The sequence below is a fragment of the Vigna umbellata genome, chromosome 11 (assembly GCF_029865625.1).
Source record: "Vigna umbellata cultivar VRB3 chromosome 11, Vumbellata_1.0, whole genome shotgun sequence".
NCBI lineage: Eukaryota > Viridiplantae > Streptophyta > Magnoliopsida > Fabales > Fabaceae > Vigna > Vigna umbellata.
In genome coordinates, this window is record NC_142175.1 from 30029341 (window position 1) to 30042308 (window position 12968).

The 12968-nt window shown below is 31.7% G+C and overlaps 2 protein-coding genes across 2 annotated transcripts; both read left to right on the top strand.

Moving 5' to 3' along the window:
• The first annotated feature begins 96 nt into the window (after positions 1 to 96).
• Positions 97 to 4073, top strand: LOC124848877 (protein CORTICAL MICROTUBULE DISORDERING 1-like). Its single transcript, XM_047326694.2, has 5 exons — positions 97 to 368; positions 732 to 1460; positions 2059 to 2301; positions 2658 to 2749; positions 3014 to 4073. Exons 2-5 carry the CDS (start codon positions 816 to 818, stop codon positions 3639 to 3641), a joined length of 1608 nt encoding a protein of 535 aa, XP_047182650.2. The 5' UTR covers positions 97 to 368; positions 732 to 815; the 3' UTR covers positions 3642 to 4073.
• A 2571-nt stretch (positions 4074 to 6644) lies between these two features.
• Positions 6645 to 12158, top strand: LOC148191492 (25.3 kDa vesicle transport protein SEC22-1). The gene is made up of 6 exons (XM_088102563.1): positions 6645 to 6804; positions 7549 to 7763; positions 9161 to 9321; positions 9425 to 9571; positions 10640 to 10716; positions 11646 to 12158. Exons 2-6 carry the CDS (start codon positions 7576 to 7578, stop codon positions 11727 to 11729), a joined length of 657 nt encoding a protein of 218 aa, XP_087958689.1. The 5' UTR covers positions 6645 to 6804; positions 7549 to 7575; the 3' UTR covers positions 11730 to 12158.
• The last annotated feature ends 810 nt before the right edge of the window (positions 12159 to 12968 follow it).

Consider the following 12968-nt stretch of genomic DNA (forward strand, 5'->3'; position numbering starts at 1 on the left):
TTGAGCCCCACCAACATCATGTATTCTATAATATTCATTAAATTGCTAACAGGGTTAGCAGGCATAATTCTTTGGTAAAGGAACTGATTTATCATTTCATGTCTCACAAAAAGTGCTTCATATTTCCCACGCTCAAGGGTGTTGTTGTTCCATAGTTTTCAAACCAAGAGAATATGATGCTAACGTGCCTTCAATAAAAGATATTTATATAATCTTGGTTAATCCTCTGGAAAAGCAATCAGAAGCATTATTTTTTGGAAGCCTACTATTGCAGTTTGTCCTTTCTGGTCTGCAGAATTTCTTACAACCCTCTTTGATTCTTCTGTTGCACACTTCTCTTGTCACTTCATGCTTCAAATCTGAATTAGGTAACATGATATATATACATATGCAAACACATACATACAAATTCACATGCAAACACACTGCTGTATATGTTATCTATATGTTAAACTTTTTCCAATGTTTCTTGGCTTATTTTTTATCTATCAAGAAAGTTCAAGTCTTGCTGCTTAACTTCCTTTTTTGGATATCACATCAAACGATTAACTATTCCAGTTAGCTACATCTTTGCACAATATTTTGGCATGTCAGGGGATTAGAAAACTCAAAAATTGCTTGCATTTTACACCTTAAATAGGCTTAGGAGTTAGGACTCATAAAAAGTAAGTCCATTTGTACAGAATTACGGAAGGATCTACCAAAATGTATTAATTTTACTTGGTGTGCAGCTCCTTGCATTGAAAATAGCAGACGTGCAAATTTGTTGACCCCCTGAATAATATAATACATAAAACAGAAGAAAGTGAAGAGGCATGGCATCCCTCATTCCTGGGGTTCTGCTGAAGCTTCTCCAGAGTATGGATTCTAATGTGAAAGTTAATGGAGAATATAGATCAGTCCTTCTGCAAGTGGTCAGCATTGTGCCTGCAATAACTGGGTCTGAATTATGGCCTAACCAAGGTTTCTTCCTCAAAGTCTCTGACTCTTCTCATTCAACTTATGTTTCACTCTCAAAGGAAGATAACGAGCTTATCTTGAGCAACAAGTTGCAGCTTGGACAATTTTTTTATGCGGATAGGATAGAAGCTGGAACACCAGTTCCTATTCTTGTTGATGTTACCGCGGTTCCTGGCCGGCACCCTTTTATTGGAAATCCTAAGGATTTAATGCAAATGTTAGAGCCATCAGAGGGTCCTGTGCAATCTGATAATCATCATAGAATTATTCGTTCAAAATCCATGAACTCTGTCAAAGAAAGCAGAAGTCCATGGCAGAAAATTGTTATTAAAGAGGAAAAATCTGCTGTTGCATCCAGGTACATGCGGGGTGTTAGAAGTTCAACCTCAAACGTGAATGTTCATGATGCTACTGAAGAAAGAAAAGGAAATGATTTTCAGAATGATGTAGACAGTAGTAAGAAGGTGGGATCTGCAAAAGTAAAACTGCAAAAATTACAGGTCAGGTATGATTCTTGTCTTTGATAGGCACTTTTTAAGGCTCAAGAATATATGGATTAAGTATTTGGCCTTTCTATAGAGTTATAGTATGCCCAATATTTGAAAGCAGCATGGGAACAACTATAACTACCCCATACAATGAATAATTTATTTAACTTAGGATTAAATATATTTTTAGTTTTTAAATTTTGACACGAAATTAAAATTTGTCCTTCTCCCAAAGAATAAATATATTCTTATTAATCTAACTGCGTTAAATTTTGTTGATATGTCAAATGACGTTTCTGGCTTATGTTTTGAGTTGTTTACAACTTTCATATCAAATGTTAGCCTGAAACACCATTTAACAATTAAAAAATATTACCATCCTTGGATTAGGTAGCCTATATCCATTCATTTTAAAGTTTAAGAACTAAAATATATCAAAGTTTGGAACAGTGACAAATTCCAATTTTGTTAGAAAATAAGTTCCTTATCTTAACTACGTAACCACCAATACCTAGTAACAAGTTTAGTGTTGAATTGTATGCTGTGTTACATGCTAAATAGGTAATAATGAAAATTAAGAGATTGAGAATGATTAGTTTTAGCATCACAGACACTCTCAGTGAATACAACTCGTACTCTACTACTTGAAACATCTTCACCAAGGCAGAGGGTTGCTCAATCTAACATCCAGGAGACTGCCATGTCACCTTCTAAGCGCATATCTATCAAACATAATTCTGCTAAAGTGGAAACTACAAACTTGAATATTTTGCCAAGCAGTGAAGATAAAAGCTGGAGCACAGAGGCAATTCCATGGTCCTCTCTGCCAGACAAACTTTTGAGTCCTGGAAAGGTACATTGCAATTTAATCCCTCCTTTGAATGACAGATGTTACCATAAAACATAGATGCAATTTGTTGATCTTGTTCTGTAATCAAATTGGAGTTTCATCTCAGTAATCTATGTAATAAAGGATTCCACCAAATATTATTGAAGTGAAACTCCAAAACTATTTAGAGAACACTACCATAAGTATTTATAACACTGCATATTATTATTATTATTATTATTATTATTATTATTATTATTATTGTGTTTAACAGATTAGATCAAATTGCATCTCATGTGTCTTTTTTGAGTAAAGCAAAGTTATCTCAGCAATTTCATGAATTTTTGATGGCAATCATACAAATTTCCTCATTTTACTAGGAATTGCTCAGAAGGAAACATCTAGCCTCCATGGTTGCTGCAGAAGCTCAGAAAGAAGTTACAGCTACTGCAGTCCTTGCCAAGTTGTTAAGGTACGTTATTCATTTGTATTATATTGTCAAATTATTCAGTCAAAGTTTAGTTACTTGGGAAATTTTAAAATTTGTTTCTATATTACTAAATTTAAAGATGTTATTTTAGCAGACACTCAAACTGACTTGTAATAACTATTTTTATGTAGGGATTAAAGTGTAAAGCTTTTTCATTGGATTAACTTTTAAAAAATGGTGTCAAATACAAGGATAACATTTTTTCCATTTAGATTCTTCAATTATTTACTTCTCTTTCCTTTTCAGTATGTTTGCCAACATCTGCAGCTCAGCTGCCTCAGAGAATCCTCATGTCACACTGAACAAGTTTTTTTCCTTCCAAGAACTCATCAACCAGTCAAATGGTACAAGTACAGTTCCACACACAGATAAATTACATCATCTATATAAAACTTCTTCTCCTTCAGAAACAGACAAAAATGACAAGAAATCAGTTTTAATGCCTGGGAAAATTTCATCAAAGTCTCCAAAATACTCACCAGATTTATCCGACACTGAGAAACAAGAATGGGCCACAGTAAATGGTCTAAAAGAGATAAACGAACTGAGAGAAGTCCTTTTGATTGAAACAAAATCATGGTTTTTGAAATACTTGGAAAAAACATTGGATGTCTGGTTTTCCATAAGCTCCCAAGAGAAGAGAGGAAAGACGAGTAAGGACCCTGCGGGGAAGAAAATGAATCATGCCAATCATATAGCTCTCACATTGTCACTCCTTAAGCAAGCAAATGAATGGTTGGAGAAACTGAGAAACACTTCAAACATGGAAAATGAAGAGCTGTTGGAAACTGTTGACAGATTGAAGCAAAAAGTGTATTCTTGTTTGCTCCTACATGTTGATTCTGCTGCATTTGCTTTGGAAAATCGAGCTTGATTATTGGATAATGATGCGTTTTAAAGCTTATATTCTATTTAAAGCTATTTATAAGTTAAACTATCTTGTGTGGTTGAGACAGACATGGTTAATGGAAGCTTGGCCAACAGATTTTTCAAAATGTAATGTTATATGATATGACAATAAAGACCACCCTTTGAACGGCGTTCAAATGAAATTCAGATTCTCTGTTGAGTTTTTCTGTGTTGTTCCTTTCTATTGTCTTTAAAATACACTGATACATACTGATTTTGATGTTTTAAAATACCAATATCAGTGTTTTTAATGTTTAGCAGAGGACAACATTAAAAAACACTCAAGAGAGAATTTGGACTTGTTCAAATGAAGTTTAGTTGTAACATGATTTCCTGAAAACTTTGTTTCCTTTTGGAATCTTAATACATGTACACATAGCAGGTGGAAAAGCTTACCTTGTGGCTTACAAATTGTTTTGTATAACAACATTACCCAGAGAAAGAATTCATGCTGGAAAAGCAGGACACAAGCTCAACACTTCCACAAATCAAGCATGTGTCCTGCTTCTCCAGCATAATTCAATCTCTGTCTTCTTTCTTGTCACACATATGGGCTCAGAGAGTTGAATTGAGAATATGGAAACATGTTACTTACTTCTCTAGGAATAGGAGTTTGCTTAGTAATGTGATACACATGTTTAGGTTGCATTTTATAAGCAGAAACTTATATAACTTAGTGGAGTTAAGTTTGACATGACTCATATGCATTGGTTGTTAACCATTTTGTTGGTGACCAGGGTTGTTCAACTTGTGTTTTCTTATGCTAATAAAAGAAGTTTATATTATCTCATCAAGCTAATCATCATAGTTTTGTTCATGTACTGTTGAAGTTTGGCAACCAAATAAGAGTTTTGTGAGTGCTTAGTTGAAAGGTAAAGTGAGATGTTACCAAATGCCAACAAAAATTAGCAGCCCTACAATGTGACAGACCCACCCACTTACACCTTGCTACACATGAATTCTTAAGTACACAGTTCACTTTAGGATGAAATAATACGAGAAATGATTCTCTGACACAAAATTTATCTTCATTTTACATTACTCTTTAATATTTTGTTGCTCTCTTCTTTTTTGAAAAAATATAAAAAATTACTTTTTTTTATAACCATTTTATTCTGTGTATCAAATCAATGTAAAAGTGTATCATCCAATCATTATTTAAATAATATACATGAGAGTTAAGAAATGGAAACCTTCAATTGAAAAAGATTCATAAATGTTTAAAATAAAAACATGACTTATATGTAATTTTTGTTCTTATTGTGTTGTGAATGTATAATTCTAATCCTATAAAGTTTAATAATATATTTGATCCTTTAATTTTCTAATGCTAAACAGTTTGGTCTATTGTTAAAACGTTTGTTATCATTTTAAACCCATCGACATTTCTTTGTTAACGTGCTTTGAATAATAATAAAAAATGTAAAAGAGTTCATCAATAGTAATTGTTAATTAATACCAGAAGTGTTTAACAATAACCTTTATAAACACAGTTTTTTGTTGGATGATATATTAATGTTAGATTAAAACGGTTTATTTAAATCAATTGGAGGAGTAAATTACAATAACTAAAATTTAATTTATTAAATCTAAAGTTTTTTTAACTAGGTTTTATTATGAAATAAAACTGAAAGAACAAAGTAAATTATTAATAGTATTTAAATAATTTGTATTAGCTTGTGTAATTATTTCTCTAAATGTTGTTTGGAAGGTCGGATGAAAAGTGAGAGAGTAGAAAAGAAAAGGAAAGAGTAAAAATTACTGGAAATTTTGATACTTTATTCATTCTAGGCAGCTTCATTTTTATACTTACTATTTTTAATATTTTTTTCATAAATTTATTATTATAATAGAACGACAATTTTAATCTATTAAGAATGAGAATAATACAAAATCTATGAAAAAAAATCCTAGGTTCCTTAACAGAAAACCCTTATTGTGAAAATGAAAATTATAACTTGCTAGAATATTCCAAGAAAATATTTAGGTAAGGAAATTTATGAAATAAGAATACTTAAAAACATGAACAAATTTTATTCAAAATAAAAAGATTAAGAAAAAGAAAAAAAAAAACATAGTGATGTCGGAGCTCCGACATAAACATTATTAGAATATTTGATCATTATAATTAATTAAATTGGACAAACTAATTATAAATATTATCACTGGTTAGTTTTTAATGACAATAATAAGAATAATAGTGATAATAATAATAATAACAATAATAATAATGATAATAATAATGACAAACTAATTAAATTGGACAAACTAATTATAAATATTATCACTGATTCATTAAATATGTTATTAATATATGCTATGCCAATTTACTAATAAAAGGTTGACATTTTTAAACTAGTTATTTTTTTTACTTAATTTGGATAATTATCTAATGCGTAATTGTTTTCTCTAATCTCTTCTTCTCACGATGCTCTCTCGTATATTTTACACAATAAATATATATTCTTAAATTTTTTATAAAATTAAAAATATATTTGTAATATACTTCTAAAATTAAAATAATTAAAATATATTTCATTTATTTATCTATTTCAGTAGAAATAAAGATATAAGTTTTATAACTCTTTCAGTTACAGTCCTAAAATTATAAAATCTTTATAAGCATTAGATATAAATATTTAGAGCACATTATTCTGATCAAAATTTTAATATTCCATTTAAAAATATCATGCCTGTTAAAATATTAATAGAAAGGACATTAATTATTATAAAATTAAATTAAGATATTACAATTATAAAAACAAAATGTTATTCCATCCAAACCAAAAAATTAAATGTAAAATTCAACTTAATTTTATCGGAAATAATGGTATATTTTTAATTTTAAAATATTTAAAGAAAAAAATTAAAAAGTCACTATAAAAAATTCTCGACAGCTTCAATTATTTATTTTACTCAAAGTTAAAATTGAATTTAAACTGCTCATTACGGCCAACTGTGTTGTTGTCTTTTCCTTTTGATTTAAAACGACGTGGCATTTGCCGAAATTTCTAACACCATTTTCATTTCATTCCAATTTCAATCCTCTGTTCATCGATCGACTCGGCTGGACTATCCACGCCGCCGTTTTCCGCGGCAGCTCCGGCCACCCTCTCATCGCCATTCAGGTTTCTCTCCCATTGTCCCTTCCTTTTACTTCAATCAATGATTATTCGTTACTTTTCTTCTCCTTTCGGAAATTGAAATAAGAACAAAAAACCTAATGTCGTTGTTTTCTGCCTAAGAATAAATTAGATGATCTAAGCGTGCAAGATCTGGTTGACGTATATGAGGTTTACTTGCCGTTTGTTTATTGTTTTTCTATTGCGATTTGTCAGATCTAATTCGTAAATCCTAATTGCAATAACGAGGTATTAGCTGAATTGGTCATATGAGCTGCTACATCGTGTGCCATGCATGGGCTTTCCCATGAATTTTGTTTAGTTTAGACCGCAATCACCTCATTGTTGAACTATACGCGTTTTTTCATTTTTTTTAAAGACGTGTTAGTTATGCCATTTTTTGTTTAATGTTTTGCAATTTGAAGAGTATGTTTGGAACTGCGAGTTTCTATCGAGAGAAAAAAGAGCAAATTGTTGGATTGTAAAGTTGGGTTGATTTGGTTATTTGTGTTGACGGATCAAACTTTGTTTAATGCTGTAGTGTCAGGCCTTTGTGGATGCTTGGTGGCAGTGTATGAATTGAGGGTTTTACTCTTTAATTATTTAATAAATTTTTAGTGACATATATAGTATGGAATCATGGGAATGTAAATATTGTTTGTGTAATGTTCTTTTTTGTGAAATTTATTTTTATCCGCTTGAATCTGTTTAACTTCGATTTGTCTGTCTCTTTTTTTTTTGTTATTGCAGTGTATTTTGGGTTGGTTGCAAAGAAACATGGTGAAGTTGACTATGATTGCCCGTGTTACTGATGGTCTTCCGCTAGCTGAAGGACTGGATGATGGTCGTGATCTTAAAGATGCAGAATTCTACAAACAACAAGTCAAGGCTTTGTTTAAGAATCTCTCAAGAGGACATTATGAAGCATCAAGGATGTCAGTTGAAACTGGACCTTACGTTTTTCAGTATCCTTATGGAATCATAGTTGTTGCATAATATATTTGTGGTAGTCAAATAAGAATTGCTTGATTATCCTACTTAGTGTATTGTACAATGCCTAATCTAAGTGGTCAATCTTGTGCTACAGAACCACTGTAGCAGTGCTACAGAGCATGTCGTTATAGGTTGCCTGATGAACCCTGTTACGTCACAATTCTCCCACTTTCACTCCTTTCCAATGCTATTATTGGTCTTGCTCCCTTATCTCTTTGAAGCAAACCATCTGACCCACAGCTCCCAGTCGTGTTTCTAGCCCACCCATGGTGCTATAGTTGAGTTTCCAGCCATCTTGCTATCCACTAAAGTATTTTGTGGGTCAGCCTCTTCAGGTCACTATTCAGGAATTACAACTTTGTGTAATAATCTGTTATTAAAAGTTTTAGTTAAATCAGAGGATTGTTACGATCCTATGAGTTTAGGGGGTCCTTTGCATGTGGAATCGTTCATGGGATCATCAGCATGCAGGTCGGGGTGGGATTGTGATCCTCATCATGAACGTGTGGGATTATCAATCCCTACCGAGGCAGAGTGAACCCAGATTTCCAAGTCAAATCCCTTTGACCCAGTTTTTAAAATCGCTAACTACCCTTTTCTCTTCATTTGTCATCTACCATTGGACTTTGACATTCTCACTTCATCTTTAAACTTCTCCTGCCACTTTCAACTGCAACTGTCTCACCAGAATTCTGCTGCCACCCCCCTTGGCTGTACATAGTGCAAACTTGTGAACATCCTGCTGGTTCAAACTCAGTCTCTTCTTTGCCTTCTCTCACTAATTCTATGATCTCTTCATCATTGTCTTTATAATTTTAGACTACCTTATTATATTTGGATCTTATGGTGTATTATTTATGTTTTTTTAATTTAAGTTTGTTTAATGTCACGATTTAGAGATTATTTTCAGTTAATGAGTGATGTTTAATTATTAAAATTGTTGAGATGTCTATATTTTGATATTGTTTGTGTGTTGTTTTCTTCAAGTTAACGGAAGATATCTCATTGCTAGACACAAGATGCTTGTATATTACTTTAGTTGTTCATGTGCTTATTTTTATTGCTGTATCAGTAAATCTATGGGTTTTGGACATTAGTAAGGTCTGTGTTTTTTTGTGTTTTGGCACATATTTCCCTTCTCTTGAATTATGATTCTGATGGTTCTTGTATATATTATATGCATGTGAAACTTGGGATACTATCTTGTCAATCCACAACCATGCTTCCTTATCTAGATCATTAGTTATTTCCTTGTCTTAAACTGTTCCTGAGATTTATCATATTTTATGTTAGTTTCACTTTTAAATAACATGCTTTAGCTTTATTTGAAAGAGTTTCACAGCCTAAAATGACCTTGACAGAGCATTAGTTATATTATAGAAGGACGGGTCTGTTACTTGACAATGTGTGACCGTGCATACCCTAAGAAACTAGCCTTTCAGTATCTTGAAGAGCTCAGGAATGAGTTTGAGCGTGTTAATGGGTCACAAATTGAAACTGCTGCCCGACCTTATGCCTTCATTAAATTTGGTAGATATCACTTTCTATCCGTCATTATCATTTTTAGCATTTTTGTTCTTTTCTACTGGCTCTTAATCTACCTTTTTTTCTTTTCCTTTTAATTGTTTAAAAGATACATTTATGCAGAAGACAAAGAAACTTTACCAGGATACCCATACTCAGCGCAATATTGCTAAATTGAATGACGAACTATATGAAGTCCACCAGATAATGACTCGTAATGTGCAGGAAGTTCTTGGTGTTGGTGAACAGTTGGACCGTAAGATTTTTGGAATATCTGAATAATTTTAGTTTTATCATTTTTGTCTCCTGATTGCTTGGAATGCAACAGTAAATTTGCAGGAATGAGCTTCATTGATTTGAGTATAATATAGAAACTGAGGCGTCTATTATATATGCATCCATTGTAGTTGGCTTTTCCTGATTTTCTTAATAAATTCATTTATTTATTTAAAGAGATAAAACATGCTTTGGAGCTCTAAAATGGTACCTTTTCCCCCTTGATATTAGAGTGATTGACAATGTTAAAGGTCTCACATCAACTAGAGATATGAATAAAATACAATCTATTAATGTGGTCAATTCTCACTTTATAAGTTGGTTTTTGTGAGCTTGGGTTCAATACAAACCCAAATTTTAAGATGGTGGAATTAGCACTTTTTCTAAGACATACATTCATAAACGTCATCTTAGAAACAGATGTCATTAGTGTGCTTTGGCATAGTAGCAGAGTGGAATGGTGCTTGATTGTTATGGGATTCAAATAGCAAAAAAGCTTTCTGTAGTGCCATCTTGTGTGGTACTGAGCTATAGTGGTGCTACAATTGTATTGGGTTCCAAAACATTTTTTACTCCTGAAAAACAAATTGTGACTTTTCTCATTTTTTAATGCATTTGCTTCAGAAACATAATAGTGTCTGAAACTTTGCTAAAGTGCAAGTGTGAATGTGAAGTCTTGAATTGGGGTATAAAGGACCAGGTTGAGTAAAGACCCACAAACTTATACTTTAAAGTTTTATATTGTGTAGTTTTCTTGTAGCCCTTGCTGCTATCCTACTTTAGGGTTTTCAGAATTTGCAGGCTATGTAAAAACTATCCGAGATTGATAACTATGGGTCTTAGGATTAGTAGTAAACTTGGTTAAGGTTTACATCAGATTGACTTGAAAAGAGATAAAGATGATGTACCAATGTTCACACTTCCATCTCTATTATTCTGATACATGATCTTTATTTCCATTTTTAATACAGTTTCTTTTTTGTATTTATGATTTGGTTTATTTTATGGAATTTATGTTCTACATTTGATTTTAAATTCTAATTTGCAGAGGTCAGTCAAATGTCTAGTCGCTTATCATCAGAATCTCGCATATATGCTGATAAGGCTAGAGATTTAAATAGGCAGGTTAGTCATTTTCAGTTTTCCTTCATGATTATATTTTACCATGTGAATATGGTTTTGACCTCTGATATATATTACTGTAATTGAAAAATTGTTTTGTTCTAGGGACTGCTTCTATAATTTAGACAGAAGAAGCTTACAATATTAGAATTAAGACATTTTCTATTGGCTTTTACTAAAATATAATGGCGCAGATTTGAAACGTGATACACACTTCATTTACTTTTTTTGTATAAATATTTTCATTAACTGGAAAACAGAGTAACATTGTTCTATGTGCTGGGGCTGTACGCCGTTTTGTGTGTGTGTTTTTTTTTAAATGTTTCACTTGCATTAACTTTGAAATGTAAGTTTTTTAAGAGCTGGTTTTAATTTGTGTAACCTGTGGTTATTTTGTAGCATTTGGTTGTCAAACAGAAAATTATATTGGATCATTTGATGGTTTTATTTTTTTTAACTTCATAAACAGCCGCAGAATCTGTATAGGTTAATATAATGAGTTTCTTGGGGTTTTGAAATGCAAGTTAGAGATATTCCTATATCACTGTATTTGGGTTATATTCCTATATCAGTGTATTTGGGTTATGGTACGAATCAATATCAAATGTAGATGGACACCCTAGAACAGTTTTACCATTTCTATGAAATCCCCATGATGTTTTGCAATATTTGCATGCCTCCTTTAATGCAAAATGTTGGCCTTCTAGTATCTAGAATAAGTTGAGAATAAGTTGAGAATAAATTGAGAATAAGTTGAGAATAAGCTGAGAATAAGTTGAGAATAAGTTGAGAATAAGTTGATGGTTGAAGTCTGTATTGCCGTGCCCAGTTTTATGAAGTAATGATTAGCTTTAAAGCTTCTTGCTTATGTTTGGGTTCTAGTTATATTCTGTATCATGGATAAATAATTTAAAATAAAATATTTACTGTAGGCTCTGATTCGGAAGTGGGCCCCTGTTGCTATTGTTTTTGGAGTTGTCTTCGTACTTTTCTGGATCAAAAATAAAATATGGTGATCGAGCTCAGTGTCTGACATTTAAATCCTGGATTGCGTTACTGTGGCTTCTCCCTTGTTAATCCAGATTTTGAACAGATTGGTGGAAAACCTGGATGCATGCGATGATGTCTACTTTTTCTGGACAACTTTGGTTTAGAAAAAAAAATAGACTATATCCTCTCTGACATCTAAGCATGACTGGATCAGTCTTTCTGAAACAGGAACCCTTAACTTTTTATAGTAAGGAGTCAGGATATGAGAAAACTATATCCCCTTGGGGATCCATATAGGAATTTCTTCTTTATACTTATCAATTATTTTCAGGATTATTGTGTTAATGGATTAAATATACTACCTCTTCGATGTATTGTTTCCATCTGAGCCACCGAATTAGATTTGCTTTTTATATACAGCTAGTACAATGATAATGAGTAGTATGTTACCAGTATATATTTTTTAACTGTGTTACAGCACTGTTATTTCAATGAATTCTTGGAAGATTTTTGTTTAAAACAACAAATAATTATCATTAAAGATTTTGAAAGTGGGAAGGAAACAAACAAGAATGTATCCCACACTACATTCGATTGTTTAAAAACACCAAAGTGAACAATTGTTTTGAAACGGTTCGGTTCTAGAAATGGCTTCCTTTTTATTTTTTTATGAAAAATTATGAATACAAACATATTTTAGTATAGATGGAAAGAGTGATATACGTGTACATCTAAGTAATTTAATTTTTTTCTTTCTTTTACTTGAAAAAAAAGAATGATTTTATTATTTTCATTCATGTTAATTATATTTTCTATATCTTTATTTACAGTAATCTAATCTTCTAGAAAAGAAAAATAAAGAAACAAAATAATCTAAAAGAACATGTTTTCTCTAGTTAGGAAGATTGTATAGATATTTTCACTAATTGAAAATATTTTATAGATATCTTTTTCTAATTACAATACTTCTCCTTAATTTGGTAAATGAATATTAATCATTCTTAATTTGCCTACAATATTTTGAAATATATCTAGAGAAATTCTTTTTGTGAAAATGTATGTTATTTGAAGTTTTGTAGGAACATGAGTTGTAATTACAAAACCTCTGTCTGGATTATCTCTGATGAAATGTTTGTCAATCTCAATTGTTTGATAGTATCATGTTATACTAGATTATGAGCTATGTTCATGGTAGACTTATTGGCATAGTGTAGTTGCATAGGGTTATCCACATTGACTTTAAGATCATCCAAAATTATTTTCAT